This window comes from Marmota monax, unplaced genomic scaffold (genome assembly GCF_021218885.2).
Source record: "Marmota monax isolate L192 unplaced genomic scaffold, Marmota_monax_Labrador192_F-V1.1 WCK01_AAM20220418_F8-fsc00101, whole genome shotgun sequence".
Lineage (NCBI taxonomy): Eukaryota > Metazoa > Chordata > Mammalia > Rodentia > Sciuridae > Marmota > Marmota monax.
The window spans coordinates 2,945,589-2,966,270 of NW_026692786.1; the positions used below are offsets into that span (position 1 = coordinate 2,945,589).

Genomic DNA, 20,682 nt, shown 5'->3' on the forward strand with positions numbered 1-20,682 from the left:
CCACAATTTGTTTATCCACTCACCTGTTTCTAGTTTTTAGTTATTAGAATAAAGCTGCTATGAACATTTGCATATGAATATTTGGACACATGCTTTCATTTCTCTTAGGTAATTAGGAGTGGAATATTTGGGTTATGAGACAGACGGGCATTTAATTTAAGAAACTGCTAAACTATTTTCTAAAGATGCTGTTCTATTTATGTTTCTATTGAAACCAGATTTTCTCCATTTCTACTGGTAGGTGGGATCTAAGCCTGTTTTAATGTCAGCAGCTAATCAAGACAGGGGATGCCTGTCAGTGTCCTCTCTTGAGGGGAGCAGCCAGCAAAGCTGGATTCCTCTCCCCTACCATTGAGTTGTGTATTGCAGCTCTTAGAGGCAATTCAGTTCTGTCAACACCATATCATCAGATGCCACAGGTTAGCCTCTTCCCCATTTCAGATATCACAGAGTCCAATTCGTTTTACTTGTTTCTGACCTACTGGCTAGGGTTTCCAGGGTTTCCACAACCCTTTCTTACATTTGGTTTGTTTCGTAGAGCAGCTTACAGAACTCAGAGAAACAGGTTTACAGTATATTATAAAGGATATTTTAGAGGATACAAGTAAATAGATGAAAAGATAATAGAGTGAGGTCAGGAAGGGTCTCTAGCTCAGGAGCTTCTGCCCTATGGACTTGGGGTAAATCACCAGCACATTGTTGTGTTCTTGTTCACCTTCCTGCAAGCTCTCTGAACCAGTCTTTTGGGTTTTTGTGGAAGTTTCATTATGTAGGCAAGATTGATTAAGTGATTGGCTGTTGGTGGTCACCTTCTCCCTCCTTGGAGCTGAAAGTTCCTGCCCTTTGAGCACCTGGCTTATTCCCCGGGCAACCAACTCCCATCTGTGGTTATTGAGGGATTTGCCAAAAATCACCTCATTAATCTAAGGTGTATTGAGGTGTTTTGGAAGGGCTTGTAAATAATGAAGGGCTGTCTCTCATCTTTATTGCTCCGAAGCTGTTCTGGAGTTGCTTCAGGAATCAAGGACAAAAGACCAAATTCTTAAACAACAAAATGTTCTTATTGCTCTAGTTACTTAGGAAATAACAAGGGTTACAGGAGCTGTGAGCATATCATAATATGATAGTAGTAATATCATCATGGTTTTATTTTTCATTTCTCTAATAAATGGCATTGAGCATCTTTTCATATGCTTATCTGTTTCTTCTTTAATGAAATATCGATTCAAGTCTTTTGCCCATTTTTAAATATTGGGTTGTTTTCTTATTGCATCATGAGAGGGTTTTTTCAAATATATATATATTTTACAATTTCTTTACCAAATATAGGATTTGCGAATAGTTTTTTCTTGTCTGTGGATTGTCCTTTTAGTCTCTTAGCAGTGCCTTTCAAAGAACTTTCAAAAGTTCTTTGAAACTTCTTAGTGTTTCTGACGTCCAGTTTATCAATTTGTTTCTTTCATGAATCATATTCTCTGTATCATGCCTAAGAAATCTTTGCCTAAATTCACAAAAGTTTTCACCTATATTTCTTTTAGAAGTTTTATGATTTTAGGCTTTCCATTTGGGTTTCTGATTCATTTCAAGTTAAATTTTGTATATGGCATAGAAGATATAAGGAAGATATAAATTCAAGTTCATTTTTTTTTCTTTTTTGCATATGGATATTCATTTTTTCCAGCACCATTTGATGTTAATGGTGATGATCTAGGGGTCACGTTGTTTCTTGGCTCTTGTATTATTTTCTCTGGTTTTATTGGGGATCTTACGGAAGTATCTGAAACTTGGAGAAGTTTCCAGGTTACCACCTGTCAACTTTTGACTTAGGATAGCATCAGATTTTTAAGTCCCCATTGCACATGGTCTTAAATGTTACTATTATTATGAGATTAAAATCACATGCTAGCCCCAGGCCAACATGGTTCTAAATGGAGAAAAATTGAAAGCATTCCCTCTAAAAACTGGAACAAGACAGGGATGCCCTCTTTCACCACTTCTGTTTAACATAGTTCTTGAAACTTTAGCCAGAGCAATTAGATGAAAGAAATTAAAGGGATACCGATAGGAAAAGAAGAACTCAAATTATCACTATTTGCCAACGATATGATTCTATACCTAGAAGTCCCAAAAAATTCCACCAGAAATCTTTTAGAAATAATAAATGAATTCGGCAAAGTAGCAGGATATAAAATCAACGTCCAAAATCAAAGGCATTTCTGTACATCAGTGACAAATCCTCAGAAAGAGAAACTAGGAAACCACCCCATTTACAATAGTCTCAAAAAAAAAAAAAAACCCAACTTGATGAAAGACCTCTACAATGAAAACTATAGAACGCTAAAGAAAGAAATTAAAGAAGACCTTAGAAGATGGAAAGATCTACTTGTTCTTGGATAGGCAGAATTAATATTGTCAAAATGACCATACTACCAAAAGTGCTATACAATGCAATCCCAACCAAAATCCCAAAGACATTCCATGAAATAGAATAAGCAATCATGAAATTCATCTGGAAAAACAAGAGACCCAGAATAGCCAAAGCATATGGATATTCATAATAGCCTCAGCAAGAAGAGTGAGCTGGTAACATTATTATTCCAGACCTTAAACTATATTGCAGAGCAATAGTAACAAGAACAGCATGGTATTGGCACCAAAATAGACCTGTAGACCAGTGGTACAAAATAGAGGATACAGAGACAAACTAACGTAATTACAGTTATCTCATATTAAACAAAGGAACCAAAAACATACATTGGAGAAAAGATAGCCTCTTTAACAAATGGTGCTGGGAAAACTGGAAATCCACATGTAACAAAATGAAATTAAACCTCTGTCTCTCATCATGCACAAAACTCAACTCAAAGTGGATCAAGGAAGTAGGAATTAAACCAGAGACCTTGTGCCTAATAGAAGAAAAAGTAGGCCCAAATCTCCATCATGTCAGATTAGCCCCAGTTTCCTTAATAAGACTCCTGTAGTGCAAGAATTAAAACCAAGAATCAATAAATGGGATGGATTCAAACTAAAAAGCTTCTTCTCAGCAAAAGAAACAATCAGTGAGGTGAATAGAGAGCCTACAGAATGGGAGCAAATCTTTACCACAGCACATCAGATAGAGCACTAATCTCCAGGATATAGAAAGCACTCAAAAACCTTAACACCAAAAAAAAAAAAAACCCAAATAACCCAATCAATAAATGGCCCAAGGAACTGAATAGACACTTCTCAGAAGAGGATATACAATCAATCAACAAATATATGAAAAAATGTTCAACATCTCTAGCAATTGGAGAAATGCAAATCAAAACTAAGATTTCATCTCACTCCAGTCAGAATGGCAGCTATCAAGAATACAAACAGCAAGTGTTGGCGATGATGTGGGGGAAAAGGCACACTCATACATTGCTGGTGGGACTGCAAATTAGTGCAGCCAATCTGGAAAGTAGTATGGAGAATCCTTGGAAAACTTGGAGTGGAACCACTAATTGATCCAGCTATCCCACTCTGGTTTATACCCAAAGGATTTAAAAATAGCATACTACAGGGACACAGCCACATCAATGTTTATAGCAGCACAGTTCACAATAGCTAAATTGAGGAACCAACCCAGATGCCTGTCAGTTGATGAATGGATAGGGAAACTTTGGTGTGTGTGTGTGTGTGTATATATATATATATATATATATATATATATATATATATATATATATATATACACACATATACATATACACATACATACATACACACATACATAGGAATATTACTCAGCATTAAAAGAGAATAAAATCATGGCATTTGCAGGTAAATGAATGGAGTTAGAGAATATAATACTAAGTGAAGTTAGCCAATCCCCAAAACCAAAAGCCAAATGTTTTCTTTGATATGAGGATGCTGACTCATCATGGTGATGGGGGTGGGGGAGCATGGGAGGAATGGAGGAACTTTAGATAGGATGAAGATGAGGGAGGGGAAGAGGTAAATGGGGGTAGGAAACGTCTGTGGAATGAGTTAGACATCATTACCCTAAGTACATGTATGAAGACGTGAATGGTGTGAAAATACTTTGTGTACAACCAGTGACTTGAAAAATTGTGCTCTATATGTGTAAGATGAAATGAATTTCATTCTGCCGTCATATATAACAAATCAGAATAAATAAATAATTAATAAAAAATTCATATGATAAAGACCTAAAGGTAACTCTTGGTCACCTTGGTTTGTGCTGACCAGTTTTAATTGATAAATAATTAATTGACTGTTTTTAGTAAATGATGAAATGTGTTTTTAACAGATTTTATGGTTACCCTTCAGAGTTAGCATGTTCTTATTGGCAGGGAGGAATCTTATAGTCAAGAGCCTTGAGAGATAATAGGTTGTTTGCTGAGGAATGCAACATACCCTATTGACTTGCCAGAGTAGGGCCAGAATGGCCTTAGGTAAGTTGCTTTTTAGGAGAAAGCATGTGGTCGGTCCAGTCCTGGCCCCTGAACTTCATGTTCCCACTGCTCATGCTGTCTGCTGCCTATCAGTATTTTGCTGTGTAACATACTGCACCGAAACTTAGTGGTTTAAACATTGAACAACAGCATTTTTTAAAATCCACATCTCACTGATGCTTTTTAAAAATTTTTTTCTTTTCATTTTGGTTATTTCCTGTTGCTTTTGTCTTCTGCAATGATTAATCTGCTGTATCAGTGTATTTTTCATCTCTGATATTGTCATTTCATCTCCTTTTTGAACATATGGAATACAGTTATAATAGCCCTCTTAATGTTCTTTTCTGCCAATTCTCACATATATGTTCAATTCTGAGTGGGCTTCAATTGATTGTTCATAAGAGATCATGTTCTGTCACTTTATGTGCCTGGTTATTTTTTGAATACAACACATTGTGAATTTTACCTTGTTGAAATTTTTATATTCCTATAAATCTTACTGGTTTTTGTTCTGGGATACAGTTAAGCTACTAGGAAACAGTTGAATCTTTTGAGTTTGATGTGTTAGGGAGTGTCTGGAACAGTGCTCAAGTAGGACTAGCTATTTCCCACCACTGAGGCCAGACCTTTCCGAGTTGTGTACCCAGTGTCCCATGAATGATACGTTTTTCCAGTCCATCTGGTGGGAACAGGCACTGTCCCAGGCCTTGTGTAAGCGTCTGGCACTGTTCCTCTAATGTCTTTGGATGGCTCTTCCTCCAGCCTTGGATCATTTCTTTGCACATGTGTGCTGAGGAATATTCTGCTTAACATTTGGGGACCTTCTGCAGATCTCTAAGTTTCTCTCTGTGCAGTTCTCTCCTTTCTAATACTCTGTCTTGCAAATTCTGTCTGCCTTGGTGTCATGGACTCTCAGCTCTATCTCTCAACTCAGAGAGTCTGCCTGGCCCCACCTCAGTTCCTTCTCCCTGTGCTGTGTGACCTGGAAATTTTCCCAGGCAATAAGCTGGGACAGTTCGGACTCTGTTCTTTTGTTTTGTTTGGCTTTTTTTGGCAGGAGGTTGAACCTGTTTTTTCTATCTTTCCTATAACCTATTTTTAAATAATTTGCAAGAGTTTTAAAAGCATCCCTTTACATCATTTCTTTATTTTTATATCTCTTTTTTCTTCCATTCTGATCTTTCATTTTAATAAGAAAACTATTTGAAGATAGGCTTTGGGATCTGACTTCCAGGACTAGAGATCTGGTTATACCTGCTATTGGCTAGAAAATCTTTACAAGTTAAATTTGCTTGAAAAATGGGGTGATAATTGCTTCATACAGTTGATGTGAGAATTAAGCGAGATGGTCTGATGGTACATAGCAGGCTATGGGCATGTAGGCCATAGGTGTTCAGTTAGACACCATAGTGTCCCTGTCTCACTGTCCCACTGGAATGTTTTCACCCACAGATCTGCTCTGGCTGCAGTCATTCTGGCAACAACACTGACTGGGCGGACCGTTGCCATTCCCCAGCCTCGCCAGAGATCCCGATCTGAAAGTGAGGTCTCCATCGTGGAAAAGGACAGCTTCATCCAGCCCTATGCCACCAGCTCAGAGCACGGGCTTGGGTAGGAACAGTATTGCTGGCTCTGCTTTTGCTGGGGACAGAAGAGGAGCAGCTCAGCATCTTCACTGTGTGTGTGTGGGAGAGGGCATGCACATGTGTGTATGATATTTATGATAAGAGACTTAGTTGTCAGGTTTTATCCTTAGTGTCAGTGGGACACTGTCCAGGGACATTAATTGCCCTTGAATCAGAATTTTCTCCAAAGTGTCTCCCTAAACTTGTAAAAGCACTGGTGATTTTAATGACAGCACAGGGCCAGTGATTTAGTGTTGGCTTTTAGCCCTGAATAAGATTCTCTGTGCTACAACCCAAATAGAGAGAGTTTTCTCATTATTCCTCCAGAATCTCTCCTCCGAGTACTCATGCAAGTTTTGCCTGTTTTCCCTTTGAACAGCTTTTCTTTATTGCATCAGCTGGGTTTGAGCTGACACAGGGCTGAGAGGTCAGGAGGGTTTCCTCTGGGGGAAGCGCGGGTTGAGGGGAGCACTTGGGGACATACATAAATTACCCTGAAACAGGGACCAGAGACATGGCAGCAATTGAAGGCAGATGTTTGTGTCTGTGAGGGCTCCAGTGATGGGGACGATGAGTGGGGTGGCCTTTGGTATCTTGTTCAGAGGGTTGGAATGTGCCCTAAGAGCACCAAAGACACTGATGGGCTTTTGGGGCTTGTGGGTGAGAATGAGGACATCTAATTTGCATATATATACACTGGAGATTAAGCCCAGAGGTATTTTTTAGATTTTTTTCTTAGTTGTTGATAGATCTTATTTTATTTATTTATACATGATGCTGAGAATCCAACCCAGTGCCTCATACATGCTAGGCAAGTGCGCTACAGCTGAGCTACAGTCCCAGCCCTAAACCCAGGGGTATTTTGCCACTGAGCTATATTCACATTCCCTATTATTTTTTTGTTTTGAGACAGGGTCTCCCCAGGTTGCTTAGGGTCTTACTAAATTGCTGAGGCTGCCCTCAAATTTGATATCCTCTGCCTTAGCCTCCTGAGTCACTGGGATTACAGGCAATGTGTCACTGTGCCTGGCTTAAATTTGCCGTTTTAACTGTCATATATATACAATTTTTTGTTTTGTTTTTTGGTTCTGGGGATCAAACCCAGAGTCTTGCTCATACTATGCACATACTTGATCACTGAACTATACCCCTAGCCTGTATGTATGTATACACACACACACACACACACACACATATATATATATATACCAAATATTCTATATTTTTAATGTAGCAATACCAAATATTCTATTTTTTTATTATTATTATTTTTTGCATTACAATTCTTAATACACCATTATATAATAATTTATCATATCTTGATTATATATAAGGTATGTTGACACCAAATATTCTGTATTTTTTAAAAACATTTTTTTCTTAGTTGTTGATAGATCTTTATTTTATTTATTTATATGTGGTGCTGAGAAACGAACCCAGTGCTTCACACATGCCAGGCGAGTGCGCTACTGCTGAGCCACAGTCCCAGCCCTCTGTATTTTTAATGTAGCAGAATTTATCTGTTGTCCTCCTTATAGTTTCTGTCATTATGTTTATATTTATAAAGACATTTTCCACTATAGTATTTTATATATATATATATATATATATATTTTTTTTTTTTTTTTTTTTTTCCTTCTAAGTTGTGTTTTTATTTTTCCATTTTAATCTTGACTCTAGGGCTGGGGTTGTGGCTCAGTGGTAGAACACTCACCTAGCATATGTGAGGCACTGGGTTCGATCTTCAGCACCACATAAAAATAAATACATAAAATAAAGGAATTGTGTCCATCTACAACTAAAAAAAATATATTTTTAAAAAATATTTATTTCTTTTAGTTGTAAACAATGCCTTTATATATTTATTTATTTTTATGTGGTGCTGAGAATCGAACCCAGGGTCTTGCACGTGCCAGGCAAGCCCTCTACTGCTGAGCCACAACCCCAGCCCTAAAAAAAATTTTTTTTTAAAATTTTGACTCTATTTTTGAGATGTTTGAATATAGCCATTTTTTCTTCTGGTAAAAATTACACTGACAAAATAAGAATTTAGGTATAAAACTAATTGAAAGGGATAAGCACATAACACCATCAAAAGAAATCTAGAGGACTGGGTTGTGGCTCAGTGGTAGGGTGCGTACTTAGTATGTTTGAGGCACTGGGTTTGATTCTCAGCACCACATATAGATAAATTAAAATAAAGGTCCATTGACAAATAAAAAATATTAAAAAAAAAGAAAGAAATCTAGAAAGGAAGAATACTAGCCCTGTAGAAGGGCTGGATAAGCCCTATCATATTTTTTTTTAAATATCATGATTTAGTTGTAGTTGGACACAACACCTTTATTTTATTTTTATGTGGTGCTGAGGATTGAACCCAGCGCCCCACATGTGCTAGGTGAGTGCTCTACTGCTGAGCCGCAACCCTAGCCCCAGCCCCATCATATTTTAAAACGTACTATTAAAGTAGTGAACATAGTGCTAGACTCAGTGTCTGAGAGGTGTCTTGAATGCCTGAGGTGAACCTTGAGTTTACAAGCATATCAAATCTTTAATAGAGGCTACTCCAAAGATCAAGGGGGAAGAAAGGATTCCACAATATATTGATTAACAATATTCAGAAACAAATCAGCTTTGAGCCTTGTCTGAGTCATACACCAAAATAAAGTATTGAGTGAAAGATTATTATGTATGTACACATAAATATGACCGTGAAATCCAGTGGCCAGTCTTATCAAACTTCTCAGGGAGATGACTGCTATTTACTTCTAAGCTAAGAATTTAAAAGGTTAAAATTTTTTATTTAGTTTTGTTTTGCTTTTGCTATACCTGTGATCAAATCCAGTCCCTTGTGCATGCTAGACAAGTGCTCTACCACTGAGTTATTCCCCCAGTCCTCAAAGGGGTTGAATCTAGGGGCACTTAATCACTGAGCAATTATGTGTTATGTGCTTATCCAGCCTTTTTGATTTTTTAATTTTGAGATAGGGTCTTTCTACATTGCTTAGGGCCTTGCTAAGTTGCTGAGGCTGGCTTTGAACTTATTTTATCCTCTTGAGTCACTGGGATTATAGGCGTGCGCTACTGTGACCAGCCAAAAAAGTATTTTTAATCTGTATGCTAACAAAATTCATGTAGCCAAGATAAAATTATAAATAGGAAAAATATTTACAACAAGAATTAAGACAGGATTTTAATTTTCCTAGATGAAAAAGTTAACTTCAAACTGGATTGGACATTCTAGAAGTAAACCACAGGATTTATGTAGTTAATTCACAATAGAAGAATTATGACTGAAACACTAATATATGGAAAATATTTATTCTCGGTAAGAAATGTGTATTTAGTGAGATTTAAATTGTTTTGGCAAATTAAAAAAAAATTTACTCATGTAGTTATAGATTGAGAAAATGTTTTGTGAAATGACTTTTGTGCTATATTATACAGACGCAAAATGTTCAATCCATTTGACTCAGCAACTTATCATGATGGTTTGTTTTCTAGAACTAATTCTTAAAATAGAAGAGGTTATTTGCACATATGTGTTCATTATGGGGTTATTTATTGCAGTGAAAATCAGGAAAAAATAAAACCCACCGAAGAAGGGGAATTGCTGACTAAACTGGGATATCTATTTGATTCTTACTGTATATGTGTGTGCATGGGCACGTGCTCTGGGGATCAAACTCAGGGAGTTACGCATACCCAGCCTTATTCTTATCTTTTAAAATGTTAACTGTTAGCCAGTTATAGTCATGCATGCCTATAATCAGTGACTTGGGAAGCTGAGGCAGGAGCATCACAAATTTAAGGCCAGCCTGAGCAACTTAGTGAGGCCCTGTCTTAAACTAAAAAATAAAAAGGGGTAGGGATGTGTAGCTCAGTGATAGAGCACCCCTGGGTTTAATCCCCAGTACCAAAAAACAAAACAATAAAATATTGACTGTTAACATTATTAATAACAAGACAAATTACATATGTAGGCAGTGATAACTGTAAAAATAGAAAAAAAGATAAATACCAAGAGTATATAAAGAGATGGGAGAGTGGATGATTTAATCTTCATGCTTCTATACATTTGTAATGTATTACAGTACTTCTCTGGTGGGGATTTGGAGGCAGTGCATTTAATATGTGTGTATTTTGATTTCAAGGATGAAGTTGTTTATTTAATTTACTATTCAATGTTCTAATACAGACCGACATGGCAGAATGAGTTGGGAAGAAGAACTTCTTTACCATCCTTTGAAACACTGGGCTGTGGGGATGAAGAGGACTCTGAAATGCAGGCATCGTCCAGTGACAAGGAGCTGGGCAATAGCAGTGCCTGGAAAGAAGAAGGAGGTCATAGTGATGCTGTGTATGCTACGTCACACAAAAATCAGGTGATTCCCATATTCCAAAGTAGGCCTAAACATTCTCTTTTCGCTATTCTGCATTTGATTGCTCTGGGGCTTTTATTTGTTTAATGTGTCCAGCCTTTTTTCTATCTGGTTAGGTTAAAATTTAAACCTCTTTTCTTTACCTTTTAAAGTTGAGTCATTCAAAGACAAATGTTGATTTCAATGAGAAACTAGTAATTCTGCTCTTTCCTCTGACCTTGAAAGCTAATTCTCCTGTCACTTTTCTAGTTATCAGTGTGTACCTTGCAACCTTTCTTCAGATTTGCATCCAGTGAGAGGAACATTGTCATGCATCTCAACAGTAGTGACCTTCTTTGCTGTTTACCATGTGTAGTGACATGCATTTTTCTTAGCTGACCTACCACTAACTCTGTGAGGAGTTCTGTTCATTGCCCTGTCTCACATTGGAGGGGACAAGGTACAGTGAGATTGAAAGGGCCAACTGCTCTAATAATCCTGATTTATATTTGTTTTTTGAGATGCTGGGGATTGAACCCAGGGCTTGTGATCTAATCCTGATGTTTTAAACTGTGCTCCCAGGGTTTTGGAAAATGAATAGCACCATTTCTTTACTGGCAAAAGAGCACCATAATCTTTTTCCTGTTTTCTTTTGTCACCATCACACTGGCATATTGTCATAGTGACTGCACACGTAGACTCACAGCATCAAGCTGTATTTACATTGGTTATATTAGTTATCTTACACTATATTAACAACATTCTAAATGGGCTTAGGGAACTTACTTCAAGGAATCCTTATGTGAGTATTTCATGAACTAGCTTTCACTTTCCAACATATGTAGACTTTAATATGCAAAAGTAGATTTCCATATAGTGAATATTGCTGGAACCTGCAGATGCTGTTCAGGGCCCCAAGCTGTGCCATTGCAGGGTTCTAGAAGACTTAGATGAAGTTCATTGCTCTTTATCTACACATTTTCTGTCTGATTCTTTGATACTGATGTTATAGACAGAGTTATATCACTTAACTACTCCAGCAGTGAAGTTTGTCACCACATCTCCCTTAGAAGAAAGAATTATAGAACTTATGCAGCCTTATTATTCAACGGACAAATAGTATATTTTTAGGCAAGTCTATTATGGTGACTTTAGGACCCATGTGTAGCAAGAAATTTTATTTTTAAAATTTGATAAGTAGAAAATAATGTAATACATTAGTGTTTCCATTCTTCCCCCTCAGGTTTTTGTTTTGTTTGTTGATGCCGAGGATCAAATTCAATGCCTTGCACATGCTAAGCGTGCACTCTAGCACTGAGCCATGCCCTCAAGACCCCTATTTTTTTTTTTTTTCTTATACTGGGGATTGAACCCAGGGGTGCTTTAACATTGGTGCTATATCCCCAGCTCTTTTTATTTTTTATTTTGAGACAGGTTTTCCCTACATTGCTGAGGCTGGCCTAGAACTACACTTCTCCTGCCTCAGCATCCCCTGAGTTGCTGAGATTATAGGTGTGCGCCAACACACCTGGCTTTTTTCTTTTCTTTATTTATTTAATAAAAGAAATAGAAGGTTACAGTCAGGGTTGAAATTGTCTTTGTCTCCCACCTCCACTCCCTGGAAACCCATCTCTTGGATTTGGAGTACATTCTAGAAGTCTGTATTTTTACTCTTTTACCACAAATAAGTGCAAGTGAACAACTATAATGCTTTATTTTTTAATTATATAAGGTCATCTTATAGTACCAATTATTCTACTACTTTGCTTTTTCATTGCATTGCAGTTTTGAGACCGATCCCTGTTGATTTATCTATTTACTAACCTACGGATGAACACTTAGGTTGTTTCCATGCACATATCTGATATGTGTACCTGTGTCTGCTGCATCAATTAGATATTGCCAAGTTAGATATTGCCAAATTGTCCTAAAAGCAGCTTCTCTATTTTACCTTCCTACCAGCAGTGTGTGTATGCCAGTCTCCATGTTCCTATACATCCCAGCCAACAGGAAGTCTCTTCCCTGTACAACATAGGAACTAGAGTTTGAATAAGTGATGTCCATCGAAAGGTCTCATCATAACCTGCACAGCAGCAACGAAAGGTGCCTTAAACCGGAAAGGGATTTCAATTTGCCATAGATTTGTTAGTTTTTTTCATGAGGAAGGTGAGGGGGGCAGAGGTTATGTTGACCTTTCCTGAGCTTTTGATATATGCAAGACAGTTTACATTTACTATCTTTGTTTGTTTCTTTTTACATGTATCATTTATTTCCCATCCCGAGTTAAGTATGTAAAGAAACAGAATAAATGACTTGCCCATGATCACCCAACTCACCTTTGGCAGAGGCACAGGGTGACCAGTCTCCCCTGTTTACAGTTCAAATTTTTATTTATAGGGGCTGGAGTTTGATCCTCAGCACCACAGAAAAATAAATAAAATAAATGCATTGTGAAAAAAATTCTTAAAAAAGGAAAGTTTTATATTTATAGCCCTCATACTTATCAGAACTAATTCCACAACATAAAACTTCTTTTTGGAATTGACCAAGTATTTCTAAATTTATAATATGATTAAAATATATTCCCTTGGGTTGGGGTTGTCAATAGATCTTTATTTATATGTGGTGCTAAGGATTGAACCGAGGCCCTCACACATGCCAGACAAGCGCTTTACCACTGAGCCACGACTGCAGCCCTAGAATGTATTCTTAAGCATGTTTGATGGCCTGGGTCCCAGCCCTAGCAACACAAAAATAAACAAACAAATAAACCCACATACTACATATAGACACACACACACACACACACATTTACTAGATATATCACTATATAGTGTATTTATATGCTATATATACATTTATACATGTATGTATACATTATTATTTATACACAAATTTATACATACATAAATTTATACACTGTATATATGTATCACTATATAGTATACACACACACACCCTTGAAAAATAGACATATAGAGCATATAAACCATTTACTTTATCACTAGATGTTACTAACTTTAAAGATGATATTGCCTGTAATTGTTTATCCCAGATTTCAGAAAATCTATAGTAAATATATAGAAAACAGTTTTATAAATTTGCCCTTATAGGCAATATCATCTTTAAGGTTAGTAGCATCTAGTGATAAAGTAGGTGGTTTTATGATGTTATTTATACTTCCTTTAAAGCAAACAATTGTCAAAACTATTAAGATAAGGAAATAGATCAACCCCTAATCAGGCAATTTGGTTCTAAGAGTGTTCCTTATGCCTCTCTATGTTTCAGGATAGTTTGGGCCAACATCTTCATGTGAATTGTGCACCTTCTCAGAAGTGGCCTAACAATGGAAAGTCTCATTCTCTGCAGTTTTCTTGTCGGTGCTACCCAAGAGTAAGGCTAAAGGGAAAGTGAGTGCATTAATTTGTGGTCAGTTCAGGGGAATGTAGAGCCCAGTGGGCACAGCAAGTCCCAGCTTCTCTGCCTCACAGTCGTATGGCTTAGGTAAGCCAGATCATCTCTCTGCATCTTAGTTTGTTCAACCAATAATGGGTTGTATCAGGGAGGAAATGGTCTTTGGGTAGTTGAAAAATTCAACATATGTTTATTGAGCATCTAATGAGTAGCAGGCATCTTGGTAGGTGCCAGAGAGCCCACATCAGAATCCATAGTCACAGTATTCCATTTGGTCAGGGTGAAAACATAGCAGAGGACCTCTACTTTTCTGGGAAAGCTGCTGAAAGAATAAGAGTGAAGGGCTGAGAAGGAGTTACAGCCAGAAAAATGTTTCCCTTTGAGGTAACAATTTTTCTGTCTGTCTGATAACCTTTGTAGTAGGATCATTCTTTATCCTTTAGTAACTTCAGCAGAAATAATCACAGTATTTATTTTTTCCTTCTTTCTTGAAATTTAGTATATAATTTAATTCTGCACACATAAATCTCATTTTCCTTTTTTATTTTCAGAAAATTTCTTCCTCTATTTTACCTTTGAATTATCTACTCATTCTTTTCTTCTTTGGAAATGCTAGTTATACATTTGTTGGATCTCCTTAATTTGTCTTCTATATCGCTTATTCTTGTTCCTTATGTCGGTGAGCTTTCCACCACTACAACAAAATATCTGAGATTATTAACTTATAAAAGGAAAAGGTTTGTTTTATGTTCTAGTTTTAGTTCAAGATTAGGCCTCTGGTGGGCATGCTGGATGGCAATGATGGAACGTGGTGGAGCAACCTGCTCATCTCATTGCTACAGAGCAAAAGAGGTCAGGGCCAGGGTCTCATGATCCCTTTAGGGGACACACCCCAAAAAGAGATCTCTCCTAAATATTCCACTGTATCCCAATGGCTCCACCTTGGAAATGAAACATTTCACTAATGGACCTTTGGGGATCATCCAACATCTAAACTATAGCACCCTCTCTTCTCCATGTTTTCCCTTTCAGCAACACTTTGTGTAATTTTTTTTTTTTTTACCCCATACTGGGGATTGAACCCCAGACCTCACACATGCTAGGCAAGTGCTCTACCACTAAACTACATTCCCAACCCTTTTTATTTTATTTTGAGCAGGGTCTCACTTAGTTGCCTGGGCTGGCCTTGAAATTCTGATCCTCCTGCCTTATCCTCCTGAGTAGCTAGGATTACAGGTGAGCACTACCATATCTGGTGCTTTTTTTTTAAGGGGAGTAAAACCAGGGCCTTGCACATACTAGGTAAGTGTTCTACACTACTGAGCCATCTCCACAGCCCCACCTCCTTATTATTTCTAGTACTGGGGATTGAACCCAAGGGCACCTTACCACTGATCTATGTTCCCAGTCCTTTTCATTTTGAGACAAGGTTTTGCTAAATTGCTGAGTCTGGCCTCAAAGTTGAGATCCTCCTGCCTCTACCTTCTAAGTAGATGGGATTACAGGTAATTGCCACTATGCCCCTGCTAGGTTTTATTGTATATATTCTTTGAGTCACTCCCTTAGTACTGTGAGGATGTAGTTTAGTGGTAAAGAAATGAGGTTCGATCCCAAATATCAAAATAAAAGAGTGAACTAGGCACGGTGGGATTATAGCCATTATAGGATTCTAATCCCAGTGACTTGGAAAGCTGAGGCGGGAGGATTGTGTTCAAAAGCCAGCCTCAGCAAAAGCAAGGTGCTAAGCAACTCAGTGAGACCCTGTCTCTAAATAAAATACAAAATAGGGCCGGGGATGTGGCTTAGTGGTCGAGTGTCCCCCAGTTCAATCCCTTTTACCAATAATAATAATAATAATAATAATAATGTGAAGCATAGGGCTGAGGTTCAGATGTAGAGCACTTGCCTGGCATGGTGAAGCCCTGGTTTTGATCATCAGCACCACAAAAAAAAAAAAAAAAGTAAAAGATATACATGCTATAATTGCTAGGATAACTACTAGAATGAAATCAGAATATAATTTCAAAAGGAAAAGAGGGAAAGAAATAGGACAATTGAAGATGATGTCAACCCAAAAGAAGAATAGAGAAAAGGAAAATATAAAACACATAGGAAAATAAGGCGACAAGCTTAAATTCAAATGTGTCCATATATACACTAAATAGAAAAATAAAAACAGAGCAGCCTGCTGAAAAGGGACCTCCCCTTCCCCTCTTCCTTTCTGCTTTAGACCAGGACCTCCTGTACCACTAGTGACCACAAGGAGGCCAAGGGACTCTCGTGCCAGCCTTCATAGCAGCTGAAAGCTGAAACAATTTGGTAATTTGTAAAACACCACAGACCTCAGGCAGGATGCAGATGCTCCAGAATATCAATGTCATAGTTACAAAGGTCCATAGAGATTCTGATGGGCGCAGTGAGGTCAAGGTTGTAGAGGGTCCTAGAGGAAACACAGTCATTCCCAAAGGGCAGAGAGCATAGAGGAGATTCTAAAAGGAAACACTAGTGCAGAGCCCACCTTTATGTCCAGCATCTATCTAGCCTGCATACTCTGAAAAGAAATTAAAAACAGCTCGGACTGACATAAAGACCCTGAGAAAGAGACACAGAAAGAGAAAGATATGAAGAGTAAATTAGCAAAAAAAAAAAAAAAAAAAGGAAAACTGTAGCCAGTACAGGGGTAAAAGTCACACTGGAAACAGTAAAACCCAGCATCTCACTAAGTTGCCCAGGCTGGCCTGGAACTCATGGTTCTCCTGCCGCAGCCTCCTGAGTAAATGGGATTGCAGGTGTGTGCCATTGTGCCTGGGATGAAGAAGCACAGGACAAGGGCTGCAGGCAGAGGAGGGAGGGCATTCTTTGCTGTTTGGGTGAGCACTGGGACAGAGCTGGGCCTGCCTTTCCTTCAATACCCAAGCAAGTTTTGTTTTAGTTACCAGAGGGAATTTTCACAGTCAGAAGTATTGGGGAATTTTTTTAAGTTTTAAGTTAATCCTGTTAGAATATGTTTGATTCTTCATGAAGGTATATTTTTAATAAAAATTTATTGTTATATTAAATATGCACAAAGGGGCTGGGTTTGTAGCTTAGTGGTTGAGCGCTTGCCTCGCACAGATGAGGCCCTGGTTTGATCCTCAGCACCACATTAAATAAATAAATAAATAAATAAGAGATATTGTGTCCATCTACAACTTTAAAAAAAATGCACAAAAGTGCATAAATCATACGTGTTCAACTCACTACATTTCATAAAGTAGCCACCATGAAGATTTTTTTTTTTTAAATCAAGAAGGGACTGGAGACCCTATTTCAAAATAAAAAATAGAAAGAGCTAGGACTGTAGCTCAGTGGTGGAGTGCCCTTGCGTTCAATTCCTAGTATGGCAAAAGCAAAAAAGAGGGTGGACTGGAGATACAGCTTAGTGATTGAGCATCAGTCTAGTGAGACCCTAATTCAATCCCAGAAGTGCACACATATGCACACAATTAGAAATAACATAGCAAATAGCCCAGAAGTCCCCCTTCTCAATCCTCACCTTCTCCAGAGTTCATTATTGTCTTGACTCCAGATTAGAGTAGATCTTTAAAAATAATCTGAGTTAAGGCTGGGGGTGTAGCTCAGTGGCACAATACATGCTTTACATGCACAAGGCACTGGACTCAATCCCCAGCACCAAAAAAAATTGAGTTTAATTTAGCCTGTTTTGTATGTTACATAAATTTAACCATGTAGTTTGTATTCTTTGTCTTGGAGAGTCTTCAATTATTGTGTGTCACTGTAGATGGCTCATTCTTATTGTTGTCTAATATTCCATTGTACATCCCATTCAATTACTTATTCAGATGATGATGCTTGGTTGTTTCCAGCTTTGGCTCTTAGAAGTATTGCTGTTATGAACATTGTCAATGTGTCCTTTGAAGCATATCTCTGTCTATTCTTCTGGTGGATACACATTGAGCAAGTGGTATATGTATGATCATAGACGCATGTTTGATTAGCCATAGTACGAGTTCATACTGCCAGTTTAGTTAGTAGACTAGCTTTATGATGTTCTTTGAGTGCTCTTATAATTTCATATTTCCTTAATAATTAAGTGGGTGACAATATATCCTTGATGAGGTGAACAAGGCAGTTTATTATTGGGGAATAAAAACTAAAAGGCCATTTCTTTTTTCTTCCTACAAATGATGAGTAGATTGGGAGACCTGTCTGCCCTTCCTCCTGAGCTGATCACCTTGGAGCCATGTGCACAGAGCCTGTGGACCTAGTCGCTTTGGCTCTTGGTTCTGAAATGCCCCCTCTTAGGGGCACCTTGCTGGAGGTTGCCACCACCTCCCTACCAGCCTCGGGGATATCTTCTCATGCCTTTAGCACAGCACCACTAAGCCAAGCTGATCACAGGCAAGATTTTACTGTAGAATCGGGAGCAGACTCGAGAGTGCTGGTCATAGTTTACCCTATGGGATATGCTTCCCTGCATTTCCTTTTGGATGGCCTCTGTCCATATCCCCTAGAGCCCTGCCAATGGGAATGTCTCCTCTGCAAGACAGCCCATTCTGGCCCATAGGTCTCTAAAGGACATCTCTGTGGTCCTGCCACCATTCATGATACCTACATAGGTGTTAATAGAGGGGAAGGTTCCATTTCATCAAGAAATGACACTGGATCTGCGAACTTAGTGGACCTCAATTCTAAATAGTTGCCTGGGGTGGGTTCTCCCAGGCAGCTCAGCAGTCCTTGTCTCACACAGAAATTAATAACAAAGTGTCAGTATGGGGTAGGGTGGTATTGGGTGTTGTGCAGAGCAGTCCAGACACAATCCCTTTTCTGCGTTGTTCCGTGGCAGGAAGGAAAAAGGGAAGGTGCCCTCGGGCAGCATGGGTGGGCTGTGAAGCTCCTCATGGCCTGAGCATCATTTGGATGGCATTGTCTTTGTGACCCAGATTTTTCATGAGGGTTTGTAGGTCCCATGCAGCCCCACCAGGTGTAACCCTTTTGGTCTCACTAAGAAAAGTAGCTTAGTTGCTCAGGGAAGAGGGCAGCAGTGGGGAAGGTATGAAATCAGGCATTTGAGTCTGTTAGGAGCACATTTTATACAGGCAACACTTACTGCATGTTTGTTCCTATGTCTTTTGTAACAAAAAGGTACCATGGTCACACAAAGTGGACAGTGAAGATGATGACAATATTTCTGAGCAAGATGGACTTCCAGGTTCCTTACCTCTTACACCACAGCATATACAACAAAAAGGTAAAGTAAATAAACAAACGAGCACTTTGATAATAAATATTGACCACCAGTTTTGGTGCCATTGCATTTCCATTCTGTGGGCCATGATCTTTTTCAACTAGGAATATATTTGTGATTTATTTTTACTGTACGTAAGTTATTCCACAGCCTATTGCCTGGATGTTAGGTGCTGTCTTTGGAGCCCCTGTTGTCTGTTCTGTGGGCAGAGTTTCAGTTCAGATGGTGACATCCCACATGCTCCTCTCCCTCTGCTCCCTGCAGTGAACAGGTGGAGCGACCTGTCCAGTTCTCCACACTAGCCCAGGTCTGCAGTAGGACCTGGCTACAGTGGGCCATCAGTGAAGGTTTGTTGGACACGTGAGTGTGTGGATGTGTTTCGGATACAATTCTGGAACTGTGCATCTACTTTCTTTATTTACTTATTGACTGATTGACGCAGTGAGAAAACTCAGTGCATTATAGCAAAGTTAAGGATATTGTTCCCTAAGAGGTGGAAGTGAGAAAGAACCTCGTATACAGTGAGCAACCAGTAACTGCTTTATCAAGTGGAATTGCTTGGGCTCTGAGACACTTTTAAATAAATCAGGTACCTGGTTGGAAAATAGAAGCCAACCTAGTAATACCTGAGCCAGAAAACTCCTGTTGGTTAATTGGCATATTTTAAAATATTAATATTAGTAAGTTTGGCTGAGAGCATAGCTCAGTGGTAGAGTGCATGAGACACTGGGTTCAACTTCCAGCACCTCCAGTTAATTAATTCATAAAAATTATTCAGTTAAAAGGTATGTCTTTTCTTGTTGTTGTTGTTAATAGAAGTAATATTTTTTCACTGTAAAATAAAAAACAAACCTAAAATACAGAAATGTGTAAAGGAATCATACATAATTGTCCCCCCACCCTAGATAATTATTTTCAACACTTTAGTGTGTATATGTACATGAAATACATACCATTTTGTCACCTGCCTTTGTTTATCTCACAACATACCCTGAGTGTCTTCCTATGCGCATGAGTGTGGCTCTTTCCTCCCTGCATCACATCAGTCAGGATCCAATCAGGAGACAGAACTCACACAGCAATTTCTTTTTTTTTTTTTTCTTTTTTTAAAATTATTTTTAGTTATACATAGAGGATACATAGAACATACATAGAATGTATTTTTACATATTATTTGACACATATTTGACATATGTGGAGTATAATTTCCCATTCTCCACACAATGATTTTAACAGGGAAAGATTAAAGAATGATTAATAGGATTGCCTACTAAGGGCAAAAGAGAATGTTCCAGAATGCAAGATTAACAAATAGAGGGAGCAGCCACTCTCTTTAGGGTTGATGCAGAGCATCTGAGGAAGAAGCCTCACTCAGAGATAGGCCTTGTTGAAGAGGATGTGTATGTCTGTGGCCTGCTGACAAAAAACTTATTAAGATACTACTCTCTGAGATAGAACCACTCATAGAGTGGTGCTGCAGTTTGCTGGCCACCAAAAAAGAAAAGAAATGCATTCCACTTTGATGTATAACTAATTAGAACAAATTAAAAAATCCAGCGCCCTCCACTGATGGAGTTTAGCATGGCACCAGC

At 38.3% G+C, this 20,682-nt stretch overlaps 1 protein-coding gene across 4 annotated transcripts in view; it reads left to right on the forward strand.

Moving 5' to 3' along the window:
• Window positions 1–20,682, forward strand: part of Cep89 (centrosomal protein 89) — a 63,641-nt gene that overhangs the window by 6,800 nt on the left and 36,159 nt on the right. For 3 of the 4 annotated variants that reach the window (XM_046447956.2, XM_046447955.2, XM_046447957.2), the window contains exons 3-5: window positions 5,895–6,053; window positions 10,266–10,452; window positions 18,988–19,093. In XM_046447956.2, the coding sequence (XP_046303912.1) occupies window positions 5,895–6,053; window positions 10,266–10,452; window positions 18,988–19,093 (452 nt within the window). Of the gene's footprint in view, window positions 1–5,894; window positions 6,054–10,265; window positions 10,453–13,692; window positions 13,822–18,987; window positions 19,094–20,682 lie in introns of those variants that run through there. The other variant, XM_058580438.1, reaches the window with a different exon arrangement.